The 22,553-nt window shown below is 51.2% G+C and overlaps 1 protein-coding gene across 1 annotated transcript in view; it reads right to left on the reverse strand.

Moving 5' to 3' along the window:
- Positions 1–22,553, reverse strand: part of SYNDIG1 (synapse differentiation inducing 1) — a 56,939-nt gene that overhangs the window by 28,734 nt on the left and 5,652 nt on the right. The window contains exon 2 of the mRNA XM_059897900.1: positions 5,241–5,378. Coding sequence (XP_059753883.1) covers positions 5,241–5,378 — 138 coding nt within the window. The remainder of the gene's footprint in view (positions 1–5,240; positions 5,379–22,553) is intronic.

A 22,553-nucleotide genomic window follows, 5' to 3' on the forward strand; every position in this document is an offset into this window, starting at 1 on the left:
ACCGGATGATAACTCCACCTGTTACAGGACCCGTGACTCTCATGTGTGAAGTTGGGTCTTGTGCTAATTCTGAATCTGCTAGTGCTTACAGACGCAGTCACCGGGCGGTACTCAACTTACTATAAATCACGGGGCGTCCGAGAATAATGAACTTGAGGACAAAAGAGGTACATGGTGACATACATACAACATTTCCTCCAGACCTATGGATGATTATAAACCACACCACTCAGTGTGTGGAGGACACGGGGTCCAGTTTTATGTAATGCACCTGTTCTAAGCACACAACTTTGAAAAAAAAAATGAGCATTTCAAATATCTGTCTTTGTTTGTGACGAGGTTTAGCTAGGAGAACGTGGAAATGCCGGTCTCTCTGGTGAGATGAATGGTTAGAGATGGACAGGTGACGACTCCTAAAAACATCTGAGGCATCTGCCAGGCAAGGCTTTGTTGTAACTAAGCTCCTGGCGGATGGGAGGGCGGAGGGAGGTGAACGGGCCCGTCTTGCTCCATCTGTCTCATGCGACCCCGAGGCTGCGCAGCAGAAATCCACAGAGGCCCCGCAGTGCCTGACACACGTGTCTGCTTGCTTCCTTGTGAAAGGATTTTCTGCCCTCAGTTGACTCTATTGCAGAGCATGCTGTTTCCGTGCCGTGTCTTCTGACCACCCTTTATGCTGTTGTATTTCCCACCCTTCTTCTCTGGCTTAAAACGCTCAGTTAATAGACCGACTCCAGTTTGCGTTCAAGACTCTCCGGCCCTGCCCTGCCTTCCCTGGCCCCTCAGGTCACCTCTGTCTCTGTTGCTTCCTCCTGGGGGGAGCCCTCAGCCTACGACTGGTGGCAGCCCCTCCTTGGTGGGCATCTCAGAGGAGGGAGATCGGCACTGTCTCCAGGGAGCCCAGAGGAGAAGGGGTTCGTGCTGGCCGCTCACAGCCCTGAGTAGGGCGCGTGCCCAGAGCGTTTAGCAGCTTGACTTGATCTTGAGTCATGGTGACTCCTCCCAGCTGGGTCTGGACACCCTCAGGAGATGCCACGTTTATAAGCCACATGGTTCATCTTTACGAAATGACTGAACAGAACACGGGTGTGCAGGTCTCTGCGTCAGACACACATGCAGCCGGGACTCGGCGAGCCCCTCGAAGGGCCAGGCCCGGGGCTTTCCATCCTTTATTCACACGGCGATGCCAGTTCTGAGTCTGAATAAGGCTCCCATGGGCTTTGTTCTGTTTGTCCCATTGCACTAGGCCACTCACGCAAAGAGCCAGGGCAAGTTCCTCTCAGCGCTGGAAGGAACGGGAATTCAAGTGACAGAAAATCTAAGTTCCTCAACCCAGCCTTCAATTTTCTGATTAAAAAACATTTCTGTTGTAAGAGGAACACAGTCTCTGTAGAAGAAATATAGATTTCTGCTTCTGATGATACCACTAGTGACCCTTCTGCAGAAGACAGCTACAGATTCTTTAGGAAATATTAATACTTTGAAACGCTGATGCTATTCATAAAATTCATAATCTGACTCTTAATTCCCTTTTCTCATTTAATTATAGTTATAAGAGTGCAGTTAAGAAAGGAAAGAAACATTTTAGGAAATGAAATCAAGACATAATAGATGCTCAAATGTAGAAGATGCCTGAGGCCGACGCAGTGCACGGAGCCCTCAGGCCTCCCGCGCCAGCGCGAGCTCCAGACCCAGGGCCTCGGGGCAGCGGGGGTGGGCTGGGGAGTCGGAGAGGGTCTTCCAGCTCCAGTCTCAAGCTCACACCTGCCCCGCTGGTGAAGGTGCCCAGGTAAGCACCCAATCCCATCTAGAAGGCTTCTCTTCCTCACTGCAACACGCTCCAAGCAGGTGGGGACAGAAGACTTAGAAGCGAGAACTGTGCTTCTATTTTTGTTTGCAGATAAAAGTCAAAGTTATATTGCAGGAAATTTGATTTGAAGTGTTACAAGTATTGATATTTGCATCATGTATCCATACTTGCTACCTCTCTGATTTCTGTGTTATTTAATCCCTTGAAACGTCAGTCTTTTCATCCATAAAATGGGGATAATAAATTCCCACCTTTCAGACTCATTGCCAAGATTAAATAAGATAAAGTGGGCACATCAACTAGCTCACAGCCATCGCGCAGCAAATCTGGGTTCCTTTCTGTCCTCCACATCATTGAGAGCATTGTTTCCTGGGTGGACCCACCAAAACTACACACAACACTTTCCTCTATAAGAAGTGTATAAAACTTGCCTGCATTGGGAGCTGGACCAAATGATTAGCACTGGAGTAAAATGAAGCTGTGGACAAACGCTGCACTGAGGCCTCCACACTGACGCCTGGGGCCAGGCCCACCGCCAGCAGGTCTGGCCTTAGGACGCCATCACCTTCACTGACCCCTGATCCAATGGCCACAAAGTGACGCGATGGCAGTGCCCTGTCACGGACTTCCCATGAGATCACGCGTGTGCAACTGCTCAGACTACGGCAGCATCAGGAGCAGGGGGAGGGCTTGTTCAAAAGCCGTTTCCACGCCCCCTCTCCCCCCCCCACCAAGTGGCTCTGATGTAGCGGGTTGGTGGGCCAGACAACACGCCTTTCTAACCTAGCTGGGGGTGTCGACACTGCTGGCCAGGACCACCCAAGAAGGCAGGTGTGCGGTGTTCAACGCAGGCCAGGGCCCAGAGGTGCAGGTGCTGCCCACCTCACTGACACTTTTACCACCACTGTTACTGCTACTTGAGGCCTTTTTCGAATCATAAAATCTGTTGGAGAAAAGATCCCATGTCTCCTTCCAGGCGTCCCTTGACCTGGGGACCCACGTGTGTGCCGACAATTCCGATTTCCTGCGTCTACAGTCAGGCTGAAGAGGCACGAACAGAAGGTCTGGCAGGCTCAAGGCTGGGCTGAAGTGCCATGTGCCAGGGGCTGCCAGCCTCCTGGGCCTGCAGTACAGCCCAGAACCACGCTGACCCTGAAGGGACCCGCGTGCCATGGTCTCAGCCGCGAGTTCCCGTGGAGATGTGCCCACCAAGGGGAAGTCCACGCTCACAGCACGAGAAAAAGAGGGACTGAGAGCCGGGGACCCCAGAGCCCCTTCTCTAATTCCAACAGCAAAGGCAACCCCGCAGGCCTCAAAACGCTGGCTCTTCACCCCTGAGAATGTGACCAGTGGCCTCCACGGAGACTGTTTCATTTGCTGTTAACAGATGATCAGAATCCTTTCCCATCAAAGGTATTAAACATCCTGACTCAGCAGGCCCAGGTCTAGGAGGTTCTTAAGGTGTGAAGGGTAACGTTACTTTCTGAGAAGGAGGATCTCAATGCCAGTCTCCTCGACTGTGGCTGGATTTTTATTATATTTACCACCTTTTAGACAAGGATGCAGCACACGGCTTGCCCTGCTCCAGAGAGAGGCCTCCCCCAGGGTACGTGGTGCAGCCGAGACCAGGGGTGACTGCTGCATCCCGGCACGTAGACAACCTTTCCTGGGTGCCCCCCCTCCAGCCCCCGCTTATCCAGGGCTCACCTGGCCTCTGCCGGCAGGTGACAAGTGACACCCATGTCCACTTGCATCTCTCTGAACAGGGAGCATCTGCCCTGTGGAATCCACGGTAAAAATATTAGTCTCATTCTACAACTTGGCAATCAGAACAGAGCTCTGGCTTGGAGGGCACCCCCTGGGGGTGATGGGGTTTGTCAGCAGGCCAGGCTGGGAGGCTGGGGGTGGGCCGGCCCCTTCACCCCTCGATGTGTCAAGACTGGGATGCAGGGGGAGGCTGATGTGACACTTGGGCCCTGGTTCCTCTGGGCTCTATCCTCCTGAGCTTCCTTCTCCTGGTGAAAACCTCTTGCCTGTTGGCAGCGCGTTAACCCAGGCTCAGGGCGCAGCTGAGACGGGGCTCTGGGCTCTGGGCCTGGGGTCTTCTGGGGACACCGTCTGCACATCGAGGGCATCTGCCCATGCGCTTTAGTCTGGGTCCCGCTGTGCGCCCCAATCCTTGGTGCACGCAGCGACCACGGCCACTGCTTGGGTCTGGGAGATCCTGGCCTCGCTCTACCCACAGCTGCTCAGGCCCCTGACAGCCCGGAGTCTTGCTCTGCAGCCTCGGCTTGTGCCCCCAGAGCAGAGGCCTCTGGCACGTGTGGGACAAGGTCACAAAAGAGAAGCTCAGACAGATCCTCCAGGTCAAAGCTGGACGTGGAACAGCCACCTGACCCAACCCCAGCGGTTCAGGACAGTCCCCATCATCCCTCCCCGTACCCATCCATCCTCCAGAGACGGGACCTCAGAGCAGCGGCCCCGCCATGTCCCCCTGGAAGGGCCTCTGGGGCCTCTCAGTGTCCCTGTGAAGAGGTGCCTGCCCTCAGGGGGCCACCAGTGGGTCCTCTTCTCCCCCTGCTCCTCGTGGGGTCGGAAAAGGGGGGGCAGGGGACACAGGAACACGCATAAAGGGACTCTCCACTCACCCAACAAACCGAATCAGTACAGACAGCGTCAAGCAGCAGTGAGAGGCCAGGGGTCTGTTCTCAAGCCCAGAGGAATCAGTGCTTCAAGCATGAGACCTGGCCGGTAGGCCCGAGAGCCCTGGACGCTGGAGAGGGAGCCCAGTGTCCTGAGGATGCGGAGGGCTCTGGGGCCAGCGGAAGGGGCTGCCTTTCCCTCCCGTCTGGTGGGGATGACGGGTGATGCTGAAACTCATGCTTTAATTGGCAAGTACACATCTTCCTTTGATTAATAAAAACGAGAATGTAGATGATTTCTGAATGAAGGTTCCCCATTTGCTAGAGGAAATCTTTCAAAACCTGGGCTCCGTGAAGGCACATGGAGGACGTTTGCTGTGAAAAAGGCCTGGGAATCGACCCTCTTAAAGCACAGAGGGCACAGTTACCCACCAAGACAGGCCGTTTCCTCCAGGACCTTAGTTTGGGATAAGCACACATGTGCTGCAAGACTGGACTCTATTTTACGTGTGAGCCTTTCACAAAGAAAACCAAACCTGCTTTGCCTCCGTTCCCAGTATGTACCAAGTCCGCGCCCAACACGGGGTCAGTCCCGCTGGCGTGGAGGGCGGGCTGCCAACCTACTGCTTTCCCAGTGGCCGCTGTCAGAGGATGCGTCCCAGGCCTGATGGGGTGAGGCTGGGCCCCCCCTGCCCGGTCCCCCCAGGTGGCCCTCCGCCCCCGAGCGGGCTCTCCTCGATGGCCTGGGTGCGCCAGCCGCGTGCGCGTGATCCACGGGGAGGCCTTACCTCGTGGGACAGGTAGAAGGCGGCGATGCCCAGGGGCCAGAAGCAGCAGAGCATGGAGAAGACGCTAAGGCCCAGGTGGTCCCGCGGGGGCATCACGAGGAAGTTGTCCTCGCTCTCTGTGTCACTGGAGTAGTCGCTCTGCCGGAGAGATGGGGAGGGAGAGCGGGGTTACCAGGGGTCTCTCCATCATCCCCCGAAGCGGGGGGTCAGGCCTGGCAAGCCCTCCTGGCAAGTGTGTGTCCCCCACAGGAAGAGAAAAACCCCGAGGATGGGCTCTGGGTAGTTCCACGGGAGATTAAACCTCACAGACCCCGCGGATCTCTGGGATGGGGTGCGGACAGCTGGGTGAAGGGTTGACCGTCGGAGGACGGGGCTGGGTGGGAAGCGCACAGGCAGAGTTGGAGCTCACTCTTTGTTCCAAGACTTCAAGCTGGTTTCAGGACGAGGCAGGGCAGGTGTCGGGGCCAGCACCTGCCCTGAACCCCCTTCTTGCCTTAGACTCTGATCTGAGTAAGGACGTCACTGGGCCTGGTCTCAAGCCTGGGTGTCCCTCCTGTTTTGGTTAATCAAACATGTGTAAAACTGCCAATCAGAGCCTCTACTCAGCCTGTGCTGGAAGCTTCCTGCTGGACTGTTTGTGTCTCGTCTGAGAGAAAACAGGTGAATTTGGAGGGGCTCACCCCAATCGCAAACAGCAACTTTCTCCAGGGGCCCAGGATGGAAGTGGGTGATGCACTGTCCACACAGTACCCAGCCGCCCTCCGCATGTGTGGGCACACACACACACACACACACACACAGACACACACATACACAGATACACACACAGACACACAAACACACACAGACACAAACACAGATACACACACAGACACACACGTACACACAGACACACACACAGATACACACACACACGGACATACAAACACACACAGACACACCCACAGACTCACACACATACACACAGACACACACACAGATACACATGCATGGACACACACACGCACACACACAGATACACAAACACACACAGACACACACACAGACACACAAACACACACAGAGACACACAGACTCACACACATACACACACAGACACACACAGATACACACACACACGTACACACATAGACACAGACACACACAGACACAAACACAGATACACACACAGACACACACGTACACACAGACACACACACAGATACACACACACACGGACATACAAACACACACAGACACACCCACAGACTCACACACATACACACAGACACACACACAGATACACATGCATGGACACACACACGCACACACACAGATACACAAACACACACAGACACACACACAGACACACAAACACACACAGAGACACACAGACTCACACACATACACACACAGACACACACAGATACACACACACACGTACACACATAGACACAGACACACACACACACAGACACACACACACAAACACACACAGACACACACACACAGAGACACACACATGCATGCACCCCATGGGTCCCAAGCTCCCAGGCATCCCTTCCCAGTGAGGACCAGCTCCTTCCTGCAGGGCAGGCTCTTGCCCTGGTTGGTCACCGTCCCTGAGGTCATCTTTCCAGAACCCTGCAGCCTCCCGTCCGCTGGGCCAGGTCTGCGGAATTCCTGTCTTTCCTCTGCAGCATCACCTCCCAAACAATAAAGGGAAAAGGAAATGCCCATCAGGGAGGCCAGAACCTTCAATCCGGGTGAAGGGGGCCAGGCAGGGTCGCCAGGACGAGCTGCCCAGGAAGCCCACGGTGTCCACCCTGGGAGCACAGCGCTCGGAGCCTCATGGCTGGGCCGGAACAGCCGAGCTGCCCTTGATGGCCCTCTGCACGGGGTCTGGGGAGGGGACCCTGAAGCGACAGTTGCAGGGCAGGATCCGAGGCCCCCGAGAGACACGGAGGACGGGGCCGAAGGACAGACCCCCCAGCAGATGTGCGTCATGCGATGGGTCTGGCTGCACCCAAGCGACAGCTCTGTCTGTGGGTACTTGTTCAGGCTTTTGGCTTCTGTGGTTTTTTGGTTTTGTTTTAGTTTCCTAAGGGCTTAAATACCTGGACTGGCTGGACTCTGACTCCACATCTGTAAATAGCTGCTGTGGCTGTTTCTCGTGTTATTTCTATTTTACAAAGGACACTGCTGGGATCTGGGCGGTTACAGTGTCCCCAGACCGCAGAACCGTCTGGCCAGTGGTCGCTTACCCCAGACTTCTGTGCTGTCAGCTGTCTGGACACCAGCGTCTGGCCACCAATCAACCCCACTGGCCTTAGTTCCTTCTTGCCTAAAGCTGGGGTGTCCTCTCTGTACCCCTTGGCCCCGGGATTTTGATAACCACCTCTCGACTGGTCTGTTGGTGGCCAGTGGCCAGAGTGGTCAGTGGAAAGTTCCCCAATCAGAGAGCAGCGTGGTGTGAGCTGAGGCCACAAACCACACAGGGCTGCCTGGGCGTCGACCCCCATCTTTGGAAACAGCTTCAAATGACACCACCATGCCTGTGAAGCAAAGGTTCCCCCCCAAAATCGTCACAGATTTTTCTTTAGTGCCTAAGGGAACCACATCTGTAAACTGCAAAGCTGTGGCTACATGGCACCAAAATAACTAGTCAATTTTCATTAAAATAGGTTTTGAAAAATTCAGACAAATGACAGGGCAGACAAAAGCAGCCCAGCTCTCTGTACCATCTCCCTCCCATCCACGGCAGTGCTGTGGGTGCAAGTGGCCATGGGCATCACACCACCAGATGGAGGAGAGGAGAGGAGGACCCTGGGGGCGGGTGGCAACGGAGACACCATCGAACCAAGTAGAGAAAACACACCAGGCACAGCAGCTGTTTCTGAAAATCCTCTTCGTGGGGCATTAGCTTAGAATATCTGCAAGGCAGGGCGGACGCTTCCAGAGACGTTCACAGTTCACGTGGTCGAAGGAACAGATGCTACGAGGGGGCAGAGCAGCACAGGGGCTGCCGTCCTCCTCCCCCAGCCCCCCACTGCCCACACAGCCCGCCCTTGTCCATGACCTCCACGGGATTCCCTGTGGAGCCTGCATGGTGCTCCCGAAAACACCGCTTCAAAAATGCAACATCACAGAGGACTCTACGTGGTCATGGAAAATGACGACGTAAATGTTTATTCATTGCCCTGGAAAGATGCGTGTAATAACCGAGGGAAAAACCAGGGTAGAAAGTGGAAGAAGTCATATTTCCTCCAGAAAGTCAGAAATTAAGATGCTTGTGGATGGCGGGCATATCAGTGTTTTTGTTTTTGTTTTTTTTTTTCTTTTTGCATTTCTGGGGTATAGTTTATCTACAATAAGCAAGGTTATTGGGCAATGAAACTCACCAAGACGCAGACATGCTGACAGGTGGGGGGGTCCCCCCACCCTTCATCCTCCCGTGGAGTGGGATCCCTCAGGGCTTCCCTGAGGCCCTGCTTGGAGACATTGCGTCGGGGGCCCAAGAAGCAGCTGGCGGAGCAGGATAGGAACTCAGCACAGCACCCAAGCTCCCTGAGATGCAGGTCAGACCCACCAGGTCACTGAGGGTCAAGATCAGAGGCCTCAGCCCACGGAGCCCACGTCTGTGTTGACCAGCAAGGCACCACTGCCCCACGGAGCTACTTAAATTACCCGAATCAAAGATGCCCCATGTAGTTCCTCAGCCACGCTACCACCTGCCAGGGGCTCAGGTGGCACAGGTGGCCAGTGCCCATCACACGGGACAGCACACAGACTGCACATAGCAGGTACCAACAGCACACGTGTTGAATGCATGAAGAATTCCCAAGTGCCCTTAGCCGACACGGACAGCACCTGAGAAGCAGCCAGCCTCCAGGGTTTGCCCCGAGCGCATGGGAGGAACCGGGCCCTCATTCCACGTGGGCAGCCAGCCCCGCTGCCCCAGGCTCCTCTCCTTCCTGTGAGCCCTAGGGTCCTAACCGTCCATTCAGGTGGGACCACAGTGGGAGGATGGTGACTCGGTCAGGTTCAAGGCTGTCTCACCCAGGGCAGCTGATGAACAGAACCGAGGACAAAGGCAGGTGGACACAGCCCCCCATCCTCCTCGTGTCGGTCACAGACCCTCCAGATGTTCTGGGGGTGCAACATCCCATCCACGTCGGAGGAGTGAGGAGTGTGGGTGAGTTTTGCTGACACCTGGAGCTTCCACAGCCACAGACGGAAGTGCCTCTCCTGACCACTGTCTGGGTTGTGAGCCCTGAGTCCTTGCAGGGAGGGCACTGGGCCATACTCCCTCACCTGCACTGTCGAGGTAACCCCACTGGTACACTTGTGTCCACTTGGGAGTCTTCCATGGGCAGGTGAGCTATGGAAGCCCAGATCCCTCAGCACTCGGCAGAATCCTCTGACCCAGGCTCCCCTGGCACCTCAGGCCCACTGGCCTCTCCTTTACCCGGAATCAGATCAATCAAAACCAGACTCTGCTGGGGACCCACTCTGTGTATTTCACACAGGGTCACAGATGCAAAGATGTGCAGGGGTCTGGGGGCTCAACAACATGGAACCTGGGGGACATATTTTAGTATCTAAACACGCTGTGCCCTAAATTCTACCGGGGGACTGTTATTCAACTTTCCTGAATTAATTTAAACACCGCTTTCTCACCAGCTATGGTCTTCAATCCGATGGTTGGGTTACGATGACAGGCTCCCTCTAAGACTTGCCCTTCTTGTGATCTGGAAGTGCTCAGGGGTCCTGAGGACACAATCCTACAAAACGTTCTCAGGACCCGTCTTAGTTTAGTTCCCCCAGAAGCAGATCTTGAGTCAAGGACTGTGTGCACTTGTTTTCTTGGTAGAGGACCACGGGAAATGCTGGCAGGGAAGAGGGAATGTGGGACGTGGCCGGACCAGAGCCAATAAAGGGCGTGTTACCAAGGCAGGTCCTTTGTGGGTGCCTGGAGCCTGGTCCCTCTGGGACCTTGGGGGCCATGTGGTAGAGGGAACCCCCGGGGAACCGCCTCCTGGCAGTTTCGGTGAGTGCCTGGGGGAAGAGCTTCTCCCACATTGCAGGGAAGGCTTCAGGGCCCAGAGAAGGTCCTCAGGTGGGCAGAGGCCAGGCCAGGGGCTTCTCCTGCAGGGGTGATACCTGGGGGTGGGCTGAGAGCATCTGCTGCAGAGGCTGTGGAAGAACTGGGGGGTTAAGGCACCCTAAAACTTCAGTCAGGGCAAGACCACCACACTCAGCGCACGTCTGGGAGGGTGAGAAGATGGGGACACACAGGAACGTGGACATCCAGGATGATGAATCCCATCTACCTCCAAATAAACAGGCACAAAGAACAAATACACATCGTGCGTTTTCAAAGACAGAAGACCTCGTTTAAAATAACACTACACGCATCAGGGAAAACCAACCTGCATGTAGCAAGCAATCAACCTATGTTGGAAATTATATTATTTTTTCACTCTCATGTTTTTGTTTTCACAGTGTGGATATATTCAGGTTGTTCACTGGACTTCAGATTTTGTCCAAGAAATTGTGATTCCCCTCTGAAGGCCCCTTGCTCAGTAAGGACGTGGGGGTAGCATGTGCAAAGGCCCTGGGCCGGGAATGAGCACTGTACACACGCAGAGCTATAGGGAGTGAGCGGACTTGGTGTGGGAGAGGGGCCCCCAGCAGACCGTGTGGAGTGCGGGCCGCTTTCCACTGCTGCGACCAGGGCTTATCCCACATCAGACAAGAAACCAGGAAATACACACAGACACAGTCCTCTAGGACCAACCACAGGTGTGGGTGTCACAATCGAGACCAGCCCTGGCATGTTGATTTATCACCTGCGGATCCAGTTTCTAAATGTGAATCCCTGCTTCAAACCTGCATTATTTCCACGTGTGATATTCTGCACCTAAGAGCTACATGTACAACTCTATAAGGTGATGGTCGCTTCTTTAGATCTTCTTGCTTCCCCTTTATGTTACGTTTGCCAGAGGGTAACCTACGGTTTGCAGATGGAAAGTCCAAGTTATTGATAATTTTGGCACCATGGGTTTGGATTGGTTTGAACTAGGACTTGACTCTCAGAGTCACGTGAGTGCAGGGTCAGCATCTGAACTTTCGTGGCCTGGGTGCTCTGCTGGCCTCACCTGGTCCAGGTGGAATGATGTTCATCCTCACTTGAGAAAGGAGAATGAAAACCACACTAAGATACTATGTTTCACCTATCGAGTTGTCAACGATGAAAAAGCACAACCAGCCATCCTGTCAGTTAGGCTGTGGGCACACAGGCTGGCTGGATGCAAACTGGTGACACCTTAGGAAGCAGATCTGTCGACATGCAACACAATTAAATACGTGCTGAGTTTTTGGTTCAGTAATCTCAATTCTAGGTATTATTCTGAAGATTCACCTCCAATAATAGAAAAATACATATGCTCAAGGTTATTCATGGCAACCTAGTATGTAATTGCAAAATATTGGAAACGACCTAAATGCCCATTCGAAGGAGAGTGGTTACATAAACTATGAGGCATCTACCGCATGGGATAAAGCACAGGTGAAAAAAGAGTGTGTGGTCGTGGTGCGAGCTGTTTGGGTTGGATTGAGGATGTTAGTTTCTATCTATCTATAAGTAGATAAAAAATAAGTATGTCTGTGTACACACACATGGTTACACAGATGTGTTTATGTACCAATGTGCTACATGTTTGTCCTGGCTCGGTCTGTCGGAGGGCCTGGGAACAACGCGCCCACCCCCAAGGAGAGGAGAAGACCCAGCGCCCGGACGTTGGATTCTAGACACGGCTCTCCAACACAAGGAGCCAGGGCGCTTTGGAGAAAAGGCTGATTTCAGGGTCAGGGCCGTCAACATCCGAGACAGACCTGGGACAGCTCTCTGCACAGGAAATAATGATAAAATGGCTAATGGATGACAAGCTGTGTCAAAAGGACACAGAGCCAACCAGAAGGGGTGTCTGCTGTCAAATCTGTAACAAAGTGAGAATAAACACACAGTAAACACCATAATGGATGGACAGGAACACATAAAGTAAGAATCAATGGTCCAGCCTGAAATGAAGTAATAAATGCCTACAAATAAATACGGGGGAAGGGAAAACTCTTCCCCACAGCTGAATGCCAGCTAATAAATACAGAAGGAACGGTGGGGTTAGGAGCTTGTGAAGGACGTTAAGACCAGTAGGTGAACAACCAGTGACAAGCAGGATGGCCCATCCTCACACAGCACCTCCTGCAAGACACTGATCAATTCCAGAGAAACGTGGCTCAGCCAGGAGACACTTGGCAGGCACCGCCTGCAACACAGGATGGAGTCACCACCGGTCACGGGCACGTGCACCAGGGACACGCCAGCGACACGACATGGGGAGGCAAGCGTCTCCTCCGCAGCGGTCCTGCCCAGAGTGCCGTCACCTGAATCCAAGCAGCAGGATCACCAGACGACCCAGAGGGAGGGCTCCCCTGTGAAATAACTGACCTGTACTGTCCAAGCATGTTGAGGGAATGAGGGTGGTGACAGAGAAGCTTCCAGATTACAGAGGACTAAAGAGGCACAGCAAGAAAATGCAAGATGGGCTCCTGAACTGGATTCTGGGCCTGACTGTTTTTCCTTTTGCTATAAAGGACAATATTGAAAGAACTGGGAAAATGTACATAAGGTCTATAAATGAGATCACAGTATTGTAACGATTTTAATTTCCCAACTTTTATAATTGAACTTGTTTTTAGAAAATACAACTGGCTCATTTAGGGGTAAAAGGACATCTTGTCTGACACTTTCTTGCGAAGAGCTCAGGCAAACATATGTACATTGACAGAATGGTAACGCATCCATGGTAAACTGTCAAGACTGAAGGAAACTGGGTGACAACCATATAGGGATTCTCTGTACCGTTCTTGCAATTCTTCTGTCTGAAATTATCTCGAAAATAAAAAGTCAAACAACCCCTCACACATGTGCCATTTTAGGAGGAAAAAAATTATACTTTAAATTGAATTTTTTTCTTTTGGGGATTAAAAATTGCATACACTTTTCCCTGTTTTTTCATTATGCTTTAATGGAAACACTGTGAGCGTTGCAGGGAAAAATGAAAAAAATATCAAATTCACTCTTTTCATGACACATGAATAATTCATTTTACACTGGTATTTCATCACGTTTGTCCTTTTTATGTTTCCACAGAGAAGCTACTTAGTAGTGTTGGATGTCACACACTTGCCCTCAGGAGCTCAGAGACCTGCAGAGCCAAAGGCGACTTCTGGAACAAAGCTGGGGCATTGAGCAGTCAGAAGGCTGCGCGTGCCCACCACCGGGGCCCAGGTGGCAAAGGGCTCCCGGGCGAACCTGGCAGCGGGTGGCTCACTAGGGCCCACAGGGATGCTGCCCTCGGCTGAGAGGCGAGGAGGGTGGAGGGCCCAGTGGAGCATACACCTCCTAGGAACAAGCTATGGGGATACAACATCCACCCACCCGTCCTCACCCATCCGTCCACCCACCAGAAAGGCCCTGATTCCCGAGGAAGTGCAGGAGCTACTTGGTGCCACGGGAGGGGCAGGTGGGAACCACGTGCCTTCCTCTGAGAGGCTGGCGGCCACCTCCCTCCACGGACCCTCACCTGCCCTCCACCCTAGGCTCCAGAAGCCTCTCTGGCTTGAGTGGGAGTCACGTCTGTGCTGCTCCGGTGAGGGCAGACTGTGGATCCCCCCGTCTGGCTTGTCTGACGTCTCTTCACCTTCTCATAGCATCAGGTACTGGCCAAAGGCACCAGCCCCTGTACAGTGTGAGGCCCTTGGAGCTACGTCTCCCATCTCTGCAGCGAGGAGAAAGCCGTCTGCCAGACACTTGGGAGCAGGGACCCCAGAGCCCGTCACCCTTCAGCCCCTCGCCACTGACCATGGCCACTGCCCTGCACATTTGCATGCGCCTATGGCCCAGGTGGGCTCCCTAGTTTGTAAGAATGAGAATATCTTCTAAACCAAGGGCTGCCTCTGTGCAAGATCCCATTACAGAAAACCTCTGGCTGTATGTCAAGGCACTGGCTGGGCTGTTCTAGGTCATCAGATACCAGCCGTGTTTTTAAAAATCACTAATTTCCCAATTTTCTTTACTGTTCTGAAATATTCTGCTTTATTTAAAGGAAAGCACGTATTTAAATTATATATTAGTTAGTTTGAAGATTATAGAGTATTAAAATTCACTAAAGATGGCCTTACACAATATGTGTATGTATGTATACATATAGATTATTTCACTCTGTGTGTGTGTGTGTGTGAGATGTGATGTCACATCTAAAAACTCTTCAACTAAGTCTAGGTCACAGAGATGTATATGTGTATACATACACACACACACACACACACACACACCCTTTGAAACAATTTTAGACTCACATAAAAGTTTCAAAAATAGAGCAGAGTTCCTGTAGGGGCTGCAAAGACAGAACAGAGTTCCATATCCTTGACCGTCACCTCTTACATAAGCACGACCCAGCACCTAAATCAGGACACCGACTCTGTCCAGTGCAAGACCCCCGACCAGCCCCCTCAGCATGAGGTCCCGAGGGTCACCAGGCTGCTGGGGGCATCAGCAGTTCACTCTGTTTTGTTCCTGAGTGATTTTCCACGATAGGGAGGTGCCGCTGTGTGTTTGTCCGTTTGTCCACTGAAGGGCGTTTCATTCCAGTTTTTGATTCTTACTAATAAAGGCTGTGACGCATTCGTGCAGGTTTCTGTGTGAACATAGGTTTTCATTTCTTTAAATACCCAGGAATGGGGTTGCTGGGTTGTTTGGTGTTGGTTCTTTTTTACAGGAAAATGACCAGTTGCTTTCCAGGGAGGCCTTCCCACTTCTGCCTCCTCACCAGCACTTGGTGGTGTCAGGTCTTGGCTTTCCGCCATCCTAAGGGCTGTGCGGTGCTCTTTCATCTTGGCTTTAGTCTGCATTTCTCTGAAGGTAGTGATGTTGAACATCTCCGTGTGCTTATTTGCCATTTGTATCTCCTACTTGGTGAAGTGCCGGTTCTCTCCATCACGTGGCAGCTGGCTCCATCCAAATTCTCCCGCAAGTCCCTGTCGCCCTTACCTTAGCTCCGCCTCCCAAATGTAGACGCTCTGCCCGCCACATGGACTCCAGGGGTTACGAGAAGGGATTCAAAGCTGGCAGATCAGTGGTTGGCCTCCTGTGGGCACGCAGCCCGTGCTAAGGACAGCAGATGGGGCTGTTACGGGGGGACAGTTCCAGCTGGAACAAAGGACAGAGCTGTGAGCCCGTAGGAGCACACTGACCTCCTGTGCACACGGCCCGAAGCCAGGACATAGCCCAAGCCTCCAGCAGCTACCCAGAAAGGAGCTCACCTGCCTCCTCTGTGAAGCTGCACCAGTTGCTGCATTTCTAGAAGATAGGTGTAGAGGATCTCAAGCCATTCTCATCTACCCCCCGCCACCCTGAGGCTAAGCGTGAGGCAGTGAGGACTCATGGAAAGAGACTGGCCGGGGGAGGGGGCCGGAGAGAGGCAGCCAGTGGTGCAGGTGCCGCCTGGCAGCGCTGGCCGGCCTCGGGGAGGGAGGGTCCAGAGAGGGGGTCAGGGAGCTCCAGTCTGCTTCACAGGGGGCAGATCACCTCTGGATTATCCATTTCTCGACTCATTTCAAGAGGGATTCAGAGCGACCAGGATGGCGAGGAGAGTAAAGCGATGCCCTACCGGGAAGAGGGGGGACCCCGGGGAGGGCAGGGTTGGGGGTGAGCATTGTCTCCATGTGTTAAAGGCCATCCTTAGAAGAAGGAGAGATGGGTCCTCGGGCATCCAAAGGGGTACAAGAGGCGGCCCATCTCTAGAGACGGAAACGTTTCCAGAAAGGGTGAGTCTTGTACCTTCTCTGTCTGTGAAGTGGGTTAGAAGCCGCCTGGACCACTGGTCAGCGGAACTCTCTGTCCTCACGGCTCACACAGTGTGGTCCAGGGGCTGCAGTGTCGGCCTTGCTGGGAGCCGTCAGGAATTCAGATGCCCAGGCCCCACCCCAGCCAGCCGGGACCTGCCCACACGGAGGCTGCCAGGCTCAGGAGAGGGTGTTTGGACGGGGAGTCACGGGGGATGCTCCATCGCTGGGGTGCGGGGGGGTGTCTCTCCACCGTCGTGTGTCAGGAACGTCCCCGGTTATCTGCCCTGCTACCTACCTCTGGACAAGCGTCCACTTCAGCAAGTAAACAACAACGATGACAAACTGACTGTCACTCCCTCTGTTCTCTGTCCTCGTCCATAAGAAGCACCTCTGACTACGTCCCTGTGACACGATGCTGGTCCTCCCCAGAGGGATGGCGCGGCTGTCACTGGGCGCTTCGCTCTCGCTCGACCCCACGGACACACTGAGGACCGGCCGGGGGCTGAGCAGGGCTGTCAGGGCACCAGCCCCTCTCCTTCCTTCCCCCTGTAGTTATGGGGCAGTTCTGTCCGGCTAGAATGACCTCACGATTTCTCTCTTTTCTAATGAAACGCCAATGGCCCTGTGGTCATAACAGTCTTCATGTCGTGCTTTCTCCTTAGTCCTTATTTGGAGCCTGTCTTTGTTTTTGTGGTTTGTGGGAAACATGGTCTGCTCTTGTGTTTCAGCACAGAGTCAGCTGCTGCCAGGATGTCCCGCACGGAGGCCCTGGGGCTGCCGCTGGGCCTACGGGGCGCCAAGTACCAGAGGCCCGGGTCCCGCGTCTGCTCCGTGCACTTGACGTGGGAGACTTTTTAAAGCACCTCATTAAACAAAGTCAAGGTCACATAAATGCTCACCAGGAAGACCTCAAGGAGCCTGGGTGCTCACACAGGTAGAGTGTCTGGCTTCATTTCTATTGAGAAAAGCATGACACTGACCAGGAGGGCTCTTCTGACAGTCATTTATTTACTAAGAATCCAATCAGCACAAAGGACCATTAGGTGCCCACTCGGTGCTGAGCTTGGGGGTGTATCCAGGAGCTTCTGTCTCTGCTCCTTTCCCAGGAGGCTAAAATCCACTCATCCACAGCCCCCGGGGCCATGGGGGCACCGCCCATACCTCAGGTCCCGAGGCCAGGCTGGGCCCCCTCTGTGCTTTGTCTGAAACCCCCTCCTTTCTCGACACCCTGCCCCTTGCTCCCCCGCTGACCGGCTGGTCTCCCAGGGGACGTTTCCTAGTAAATCACGTGCTCATGAATCCTCGCATTGCGTCTGCTTCTGGGAAACTCAGCCTAAAATGGCTCGGCCGTGTCCGACACGACAGAAAATCAAGTAAACACACACACACATAAACAACGGCATCTCAGCACTGCGACCTGGATGCTGGCGAGAAGGCAGCCAAGTGAAGGGGAGGAGAGAACACTCTGGGTCCAGGGGGGGCTGCAAAGCCGCCTGGGGGCTGGGAAATTGAGGGGGACCAGGAGGCTGGAGGTGGTGGGAACAGAGCGAGAGGCGAGGCGACAGGGGTGGGTGACTGCTCACGGGGCCCCCGTGTGTCTGCATTTTATTTAACTCAGTTTGGGTGATCTGCTACCTAACGATGTATCAAAGGGATCAAAGCAAAAGTACTAGAAGAGGAGACAACAGTAATTGACTAGCTTACCAAAGGCTTGAAAATCTCCCTATTTTCTAGAAGAAACACGAGGGGAAAATCCCATACAATCTACCATATTGAACCACGTCCAGATTTCACCCAGCCTGGGCCAGCAGAGTACGGGATGGTTTGCTGTAGAGACAGGTATCCTCTGGGATCTGACCTCAAGTTACAGCTGTCCCCCCACTGCATCCCTGACCCTCCACCACCAAGCCTCCCTGAAACACCACTGCTTTCTCCGCTAAATCCTTCCTGAATCTGCATTTTACAGTGTAGACCTCTCTGGGTAACGTCTTATGTAAGGTTATGACTCCAAGCAACATGTTCTGTTTCTAAATATACTTCTTTCCACTCTGAGGAATGTTCCCTGACTTCTCAGTTTTACCTGTTTGATGATTACACAGACGTCCCCCAGACACCCTGGCGGTTCTCACCTTTCCAGACTTGTCCACACGGCACCACTGCAGGCTGGCGTACGTTTTGCTCCATACGACATGAAGACTTACAGCTGCCTCAGGTGAACCGTGCAAAGGGAACATTTTCCAGCTATCACTGCTGTCAACAGCACGCATGTCCTGCTGTGTGGATTTATTCTTTAACTGGACAAAGGCTGTTTTCCTAACTTGGCCTCGTGTTTCTCCGGTGACGGGGCTGTGGTGCGCAGTGTGGTTTTCATTATCCAGGAGGAGACAGTCTTCCTTCTGGGACCCTTGCCGACACCCAGGCCAGGCCAGGTGGGACCATCCTGCTTCCTCCCACCTGTGAAGGGGGACAGCACCCTCCCTGGAGACAAGCCCGACAGGAATCCTCAGCACTTTGCACAGTGAGACCTCTTTCTGGCCTCCTCCGTGTCTGTTTCCTCCAGGTGAGTATCAGCACCAAACACCCACTGCCCGGGGCCACGAGGAAGACGTGCAGGCTCTCCATCCGGAATGATGGAGTCTCCCTCACCTGCTAACGGTCTGAGCGATCTGATGATCCTCACACCAGCCAAATGCCTCTTGTTACAAAAATCTAGCTTAACCTCAGCCCACGAGTGCCAGCCACCTGCACCGCCTCCCCCGTGTTAGTTTCTTTTTGCATCTCAGAATTCACAATGCACCCAAACTACCTGACCTGTGTGTCAGTCCTGCGAGCTTTTCCTTCTGTTTTTAGGAAATGCTGTGAAATGGTTTGTTAGGGAAAAAATGGAAAATATTGGCAGTCATGAAGTTGGGCTCATCCTGGATTTCTGTGGTTATTTTGCCATTGTTCCCCAGCAGCAGGACGGACAGAAAGCTGAACAGACCATAATATGGGGGCGACACTTCCCACGATTCCCTTAAAAAGGATGTGGTCATCACCAATACTTTGAATTCAAAGGATGTGCTTCTTCTAACAAACTTGAATGCTGATGGTCACTTTCTGATGACATTATGATGTGGTAGGTGGGAGATGGTTTTTGTTACCATGGGCCAAGGTTAAATGGCATTCCCTGGGCTCCAGGCCAAGAAGAGCGTTTTCTGCACGCGTGGAGGTCACTGAACGCAGGAGTTAGCGGCAGGCCCGTGAGGAGACACGTTTCATGCACCGTCGAGCAAATTTGCCCCTCGGGGACTCCAAAGGATCCTCTTGGTACTGGGTTTTGTTCACATGAGTATTGCTTGAAATAGGTGGACCTTTGGCTAAGCTTGGGGAAACTTTATTAAACCACAATTTGGTTTAGAACCAAATTTTACTGGTATTTGTTCAAAACTGAGTATGGAAGAGATTCACCAAAGTCATGGGCCCGCCTTTCACTGTTATTCAAACCGCATTTACCGTGTTAGCGCATTCAGCTCACAGCTACCTGTAAATATGTAAAAGCTGATTTCATTACAATAATTGTAGTCTTACAACGATGAAAGATTCCAGTTCCAGGTGGCCACAGATACACAGACGGCTCTCTCCCACTTGCAATTCTGAGCAGGGGCTCAGAAGCCGCAGCCGAGAGATCAGTGTGAGCTTGAACAAGTAAAAAGGCTTTTATTTCCTTGGCATACAAATTTGGTTTGATGTCCCAACCCTTCTGCTTATCGGAAAGTGTTTCAGGGAAATGTGACGAATGATCCCCTTGTGTTCTTATGACAGATGGATTTATTACTTCAGAGATTCTCTCCTCATCAAACGGCTATAATTACATGCTCCAGTGCCTTTTCCTGGCACATGTGAGATGAGAATATAAAGCTATTGATTTTTATTTTGTAAGAAACATGCTGCAAGTCCCACATTTATATGAGAGTTTTCCTTGACATAGAAAATTAAACCGGTAAATAGCACACTGCTGTTCCAATCATGTTTATATTTCACACAATCTTTTTGAATTTGTCTTTGGAAATCATAAGTATGTAGGACGCCCTCAAAATGTTTACTTCGGAAAGGTAAATTTAATTTCCAGATGAGAAGTTATTCCCACAGGCCTCTTTACAGGACGAGGTGTTTGCTGCAGTTTGAACAGTGCTAGATAAGATGTGACTATAAGGAAATAAAACAGATTTCCTGTGTGAATGATCCACGCATAGATCCAAAAAAAACTGGAATATCTAAATACATTTCTTTATTTACAGACTGTCTCAAGGGAGGAAAATGAGTAATTTAATTTCCTAATGCTGTAAGTGGATATATGTCATATTATTTAAAGATAATTAATTCGATTAAAATTCTTAACCTAACCACAAGCCATCTGTGGGCATTTGAACATATTCTTGTCCATGTCTAGTGCCTGCTGGAAAATGCATCTAGCACTTCAAATAATATCCTGCAAAACTTCTGGTATAACAGAGCCAGGAGGCAGGCAAATCCTGTCCCTGATAAATGACTGAACAGAATTGTCAAAACAGCCTTGTCAGGGCACTCTGCACTGGCCCAGGGCCAATGATAAACTGAGGGGTGTGTGCTTACCAACCACTGCTAAATTCTGAGTCAGAATAGTGTGAGTCTGGGGTGTTCCTGCTCTGGGCTGATCCAAATCCACCACCAGCTTGGCCATGAAGCATTTCTGCTAGGGTGGGGCTACCCTTGGAGACCAGAAGCTTCACTGCTAGAAGGAGCTGAATTGATTGGGGAGCACAGGGTGGAAACTCCAGTCCCAGATACAAATTGGAAATCTTGCAGCTCTCCCAAACTATGGCTCTAGTTCTGGTTGGGCCAAGTGGCAGACAGCAGGATAACTCAAGAATTTAACAAGGAGCTCCTGGAAAGGAGAGGACCACAGGGGCCTAGGGAGCTCTCCTCACATCCCAGGCTGATGTGAGGCTATGCAAATGCATATTTGCCACCAAAAGGCAGTAAGAAGAAAAAGAGAAACAACAATAACAAAACCAAAAAACATGTAGAAAACAAAAATCAAAATGGCAGACATAAATCCAACCATATAAAAAATTACAGTTAATGCAAATGGATTAAATACTCCAATCAAAAGACAGAGATTGTAAGACAATCTGTAAGACAGATTAAAAAAACAAGACCCACCTATGTGTTTTCTATAGAGACACACTATAAATTCTGAGACAAAAATAAACTCAAAGCAAAATGATGGAAAAAGATACCTCGTGCAAACTGTAATAATAAGAAAGCTGTAGCAGCTATACTAATGTCACACAAAATAGACCTGAAGACAAAAAACATTATTAGACACAAACACTAGCATTTTATAATGATAAAATGGTCAATATTCCAGCAAGGTATAACAATTATAAATGTACATGCACCAACCAATAGAACCCAAAATACGTGAGGCAAAAACTGACAACACTGATGAAACGACCAGGAAGATGAGCAACAAACCAGAAAACGTGAACAGCATGGCCAACTCAACTCAACAAACATTCATGGGTTCTTCACACAACGACAAATACAAGTTCCTTCACAAATGCACAAGGCACATTTCCCAGAACACACTGTACGTTAGGCCACACATCACATCTCAATAAACTTAGAAGAGAAATTATACAAACTATGTTCTTCAACCATATGAAATTAAATTAGGAGTAAATGATAGGAAAAGCGTGGGAAATCCCTGAAATTTGGGAATTAAACAACACTTTTATAAATAACCCATTAGTAAAATAAATAAATCACAATGCATATTAGATAATATTTTGAACTAAATCGAAAATGAAAACACAACGTATCAAAATTTATAGGAGGCAGTTAAAACAGTGTTTGAAAGTTACAGCTTTAAATACATATATTACGAAGGAAGAAAAATCTCAAATCAATAACTAAGAAACTAGGTAAAGAAGAGCAAATTTAGGCCATAGGAAACGAGAGGAAAATATCATAAATATCTGAGTGAAAATCATTGAAATGGAAAACCGAGAAGCAAGGACAAACCAATGGAAACAGATGACAGATATTTGAAAAGATCAAGGAAATGTATAAACCTTTGGCTAGACTGAGCAAGGCAGAAATGGAAAATCACCAAAATTAGGCATGAAAAGAGGAGACATCACCAACTGTATAGAAAGTGAGAAGATTTAAATGGAATATTATGGACAATGTCATGCTGACAAATTAGGTAACTTGGATAAAATGGGCAAATCCCTAGAATGACACAAATTACTAAAGCTGAGTCAAGAAGAAAGGAAAACCTAAAGATTTTCTTTAAAATCATAGAGAAATCAGGTCTGATCAGTAATCAAAAATCTTCCCACAGAGAAGAGCCCAGGCCCAGATGGCTTCACTGTGAATATGAACGAATACCTGAGA

This window comes from Balaenoptera ricei, chromosome 15, assembly GCF_028023285.1.
Source record: "Balaenoptera ricei isolate mBalRic1 chromosome 15, mBalRic1.hap2, whole genome shotgun sequence".
NCBI lineage: Eukaryota > Metazoa > Chordata > Mammalia > Artiodactyla > Balaenopteridae > Balaenoptera > Balaenoptera ricei.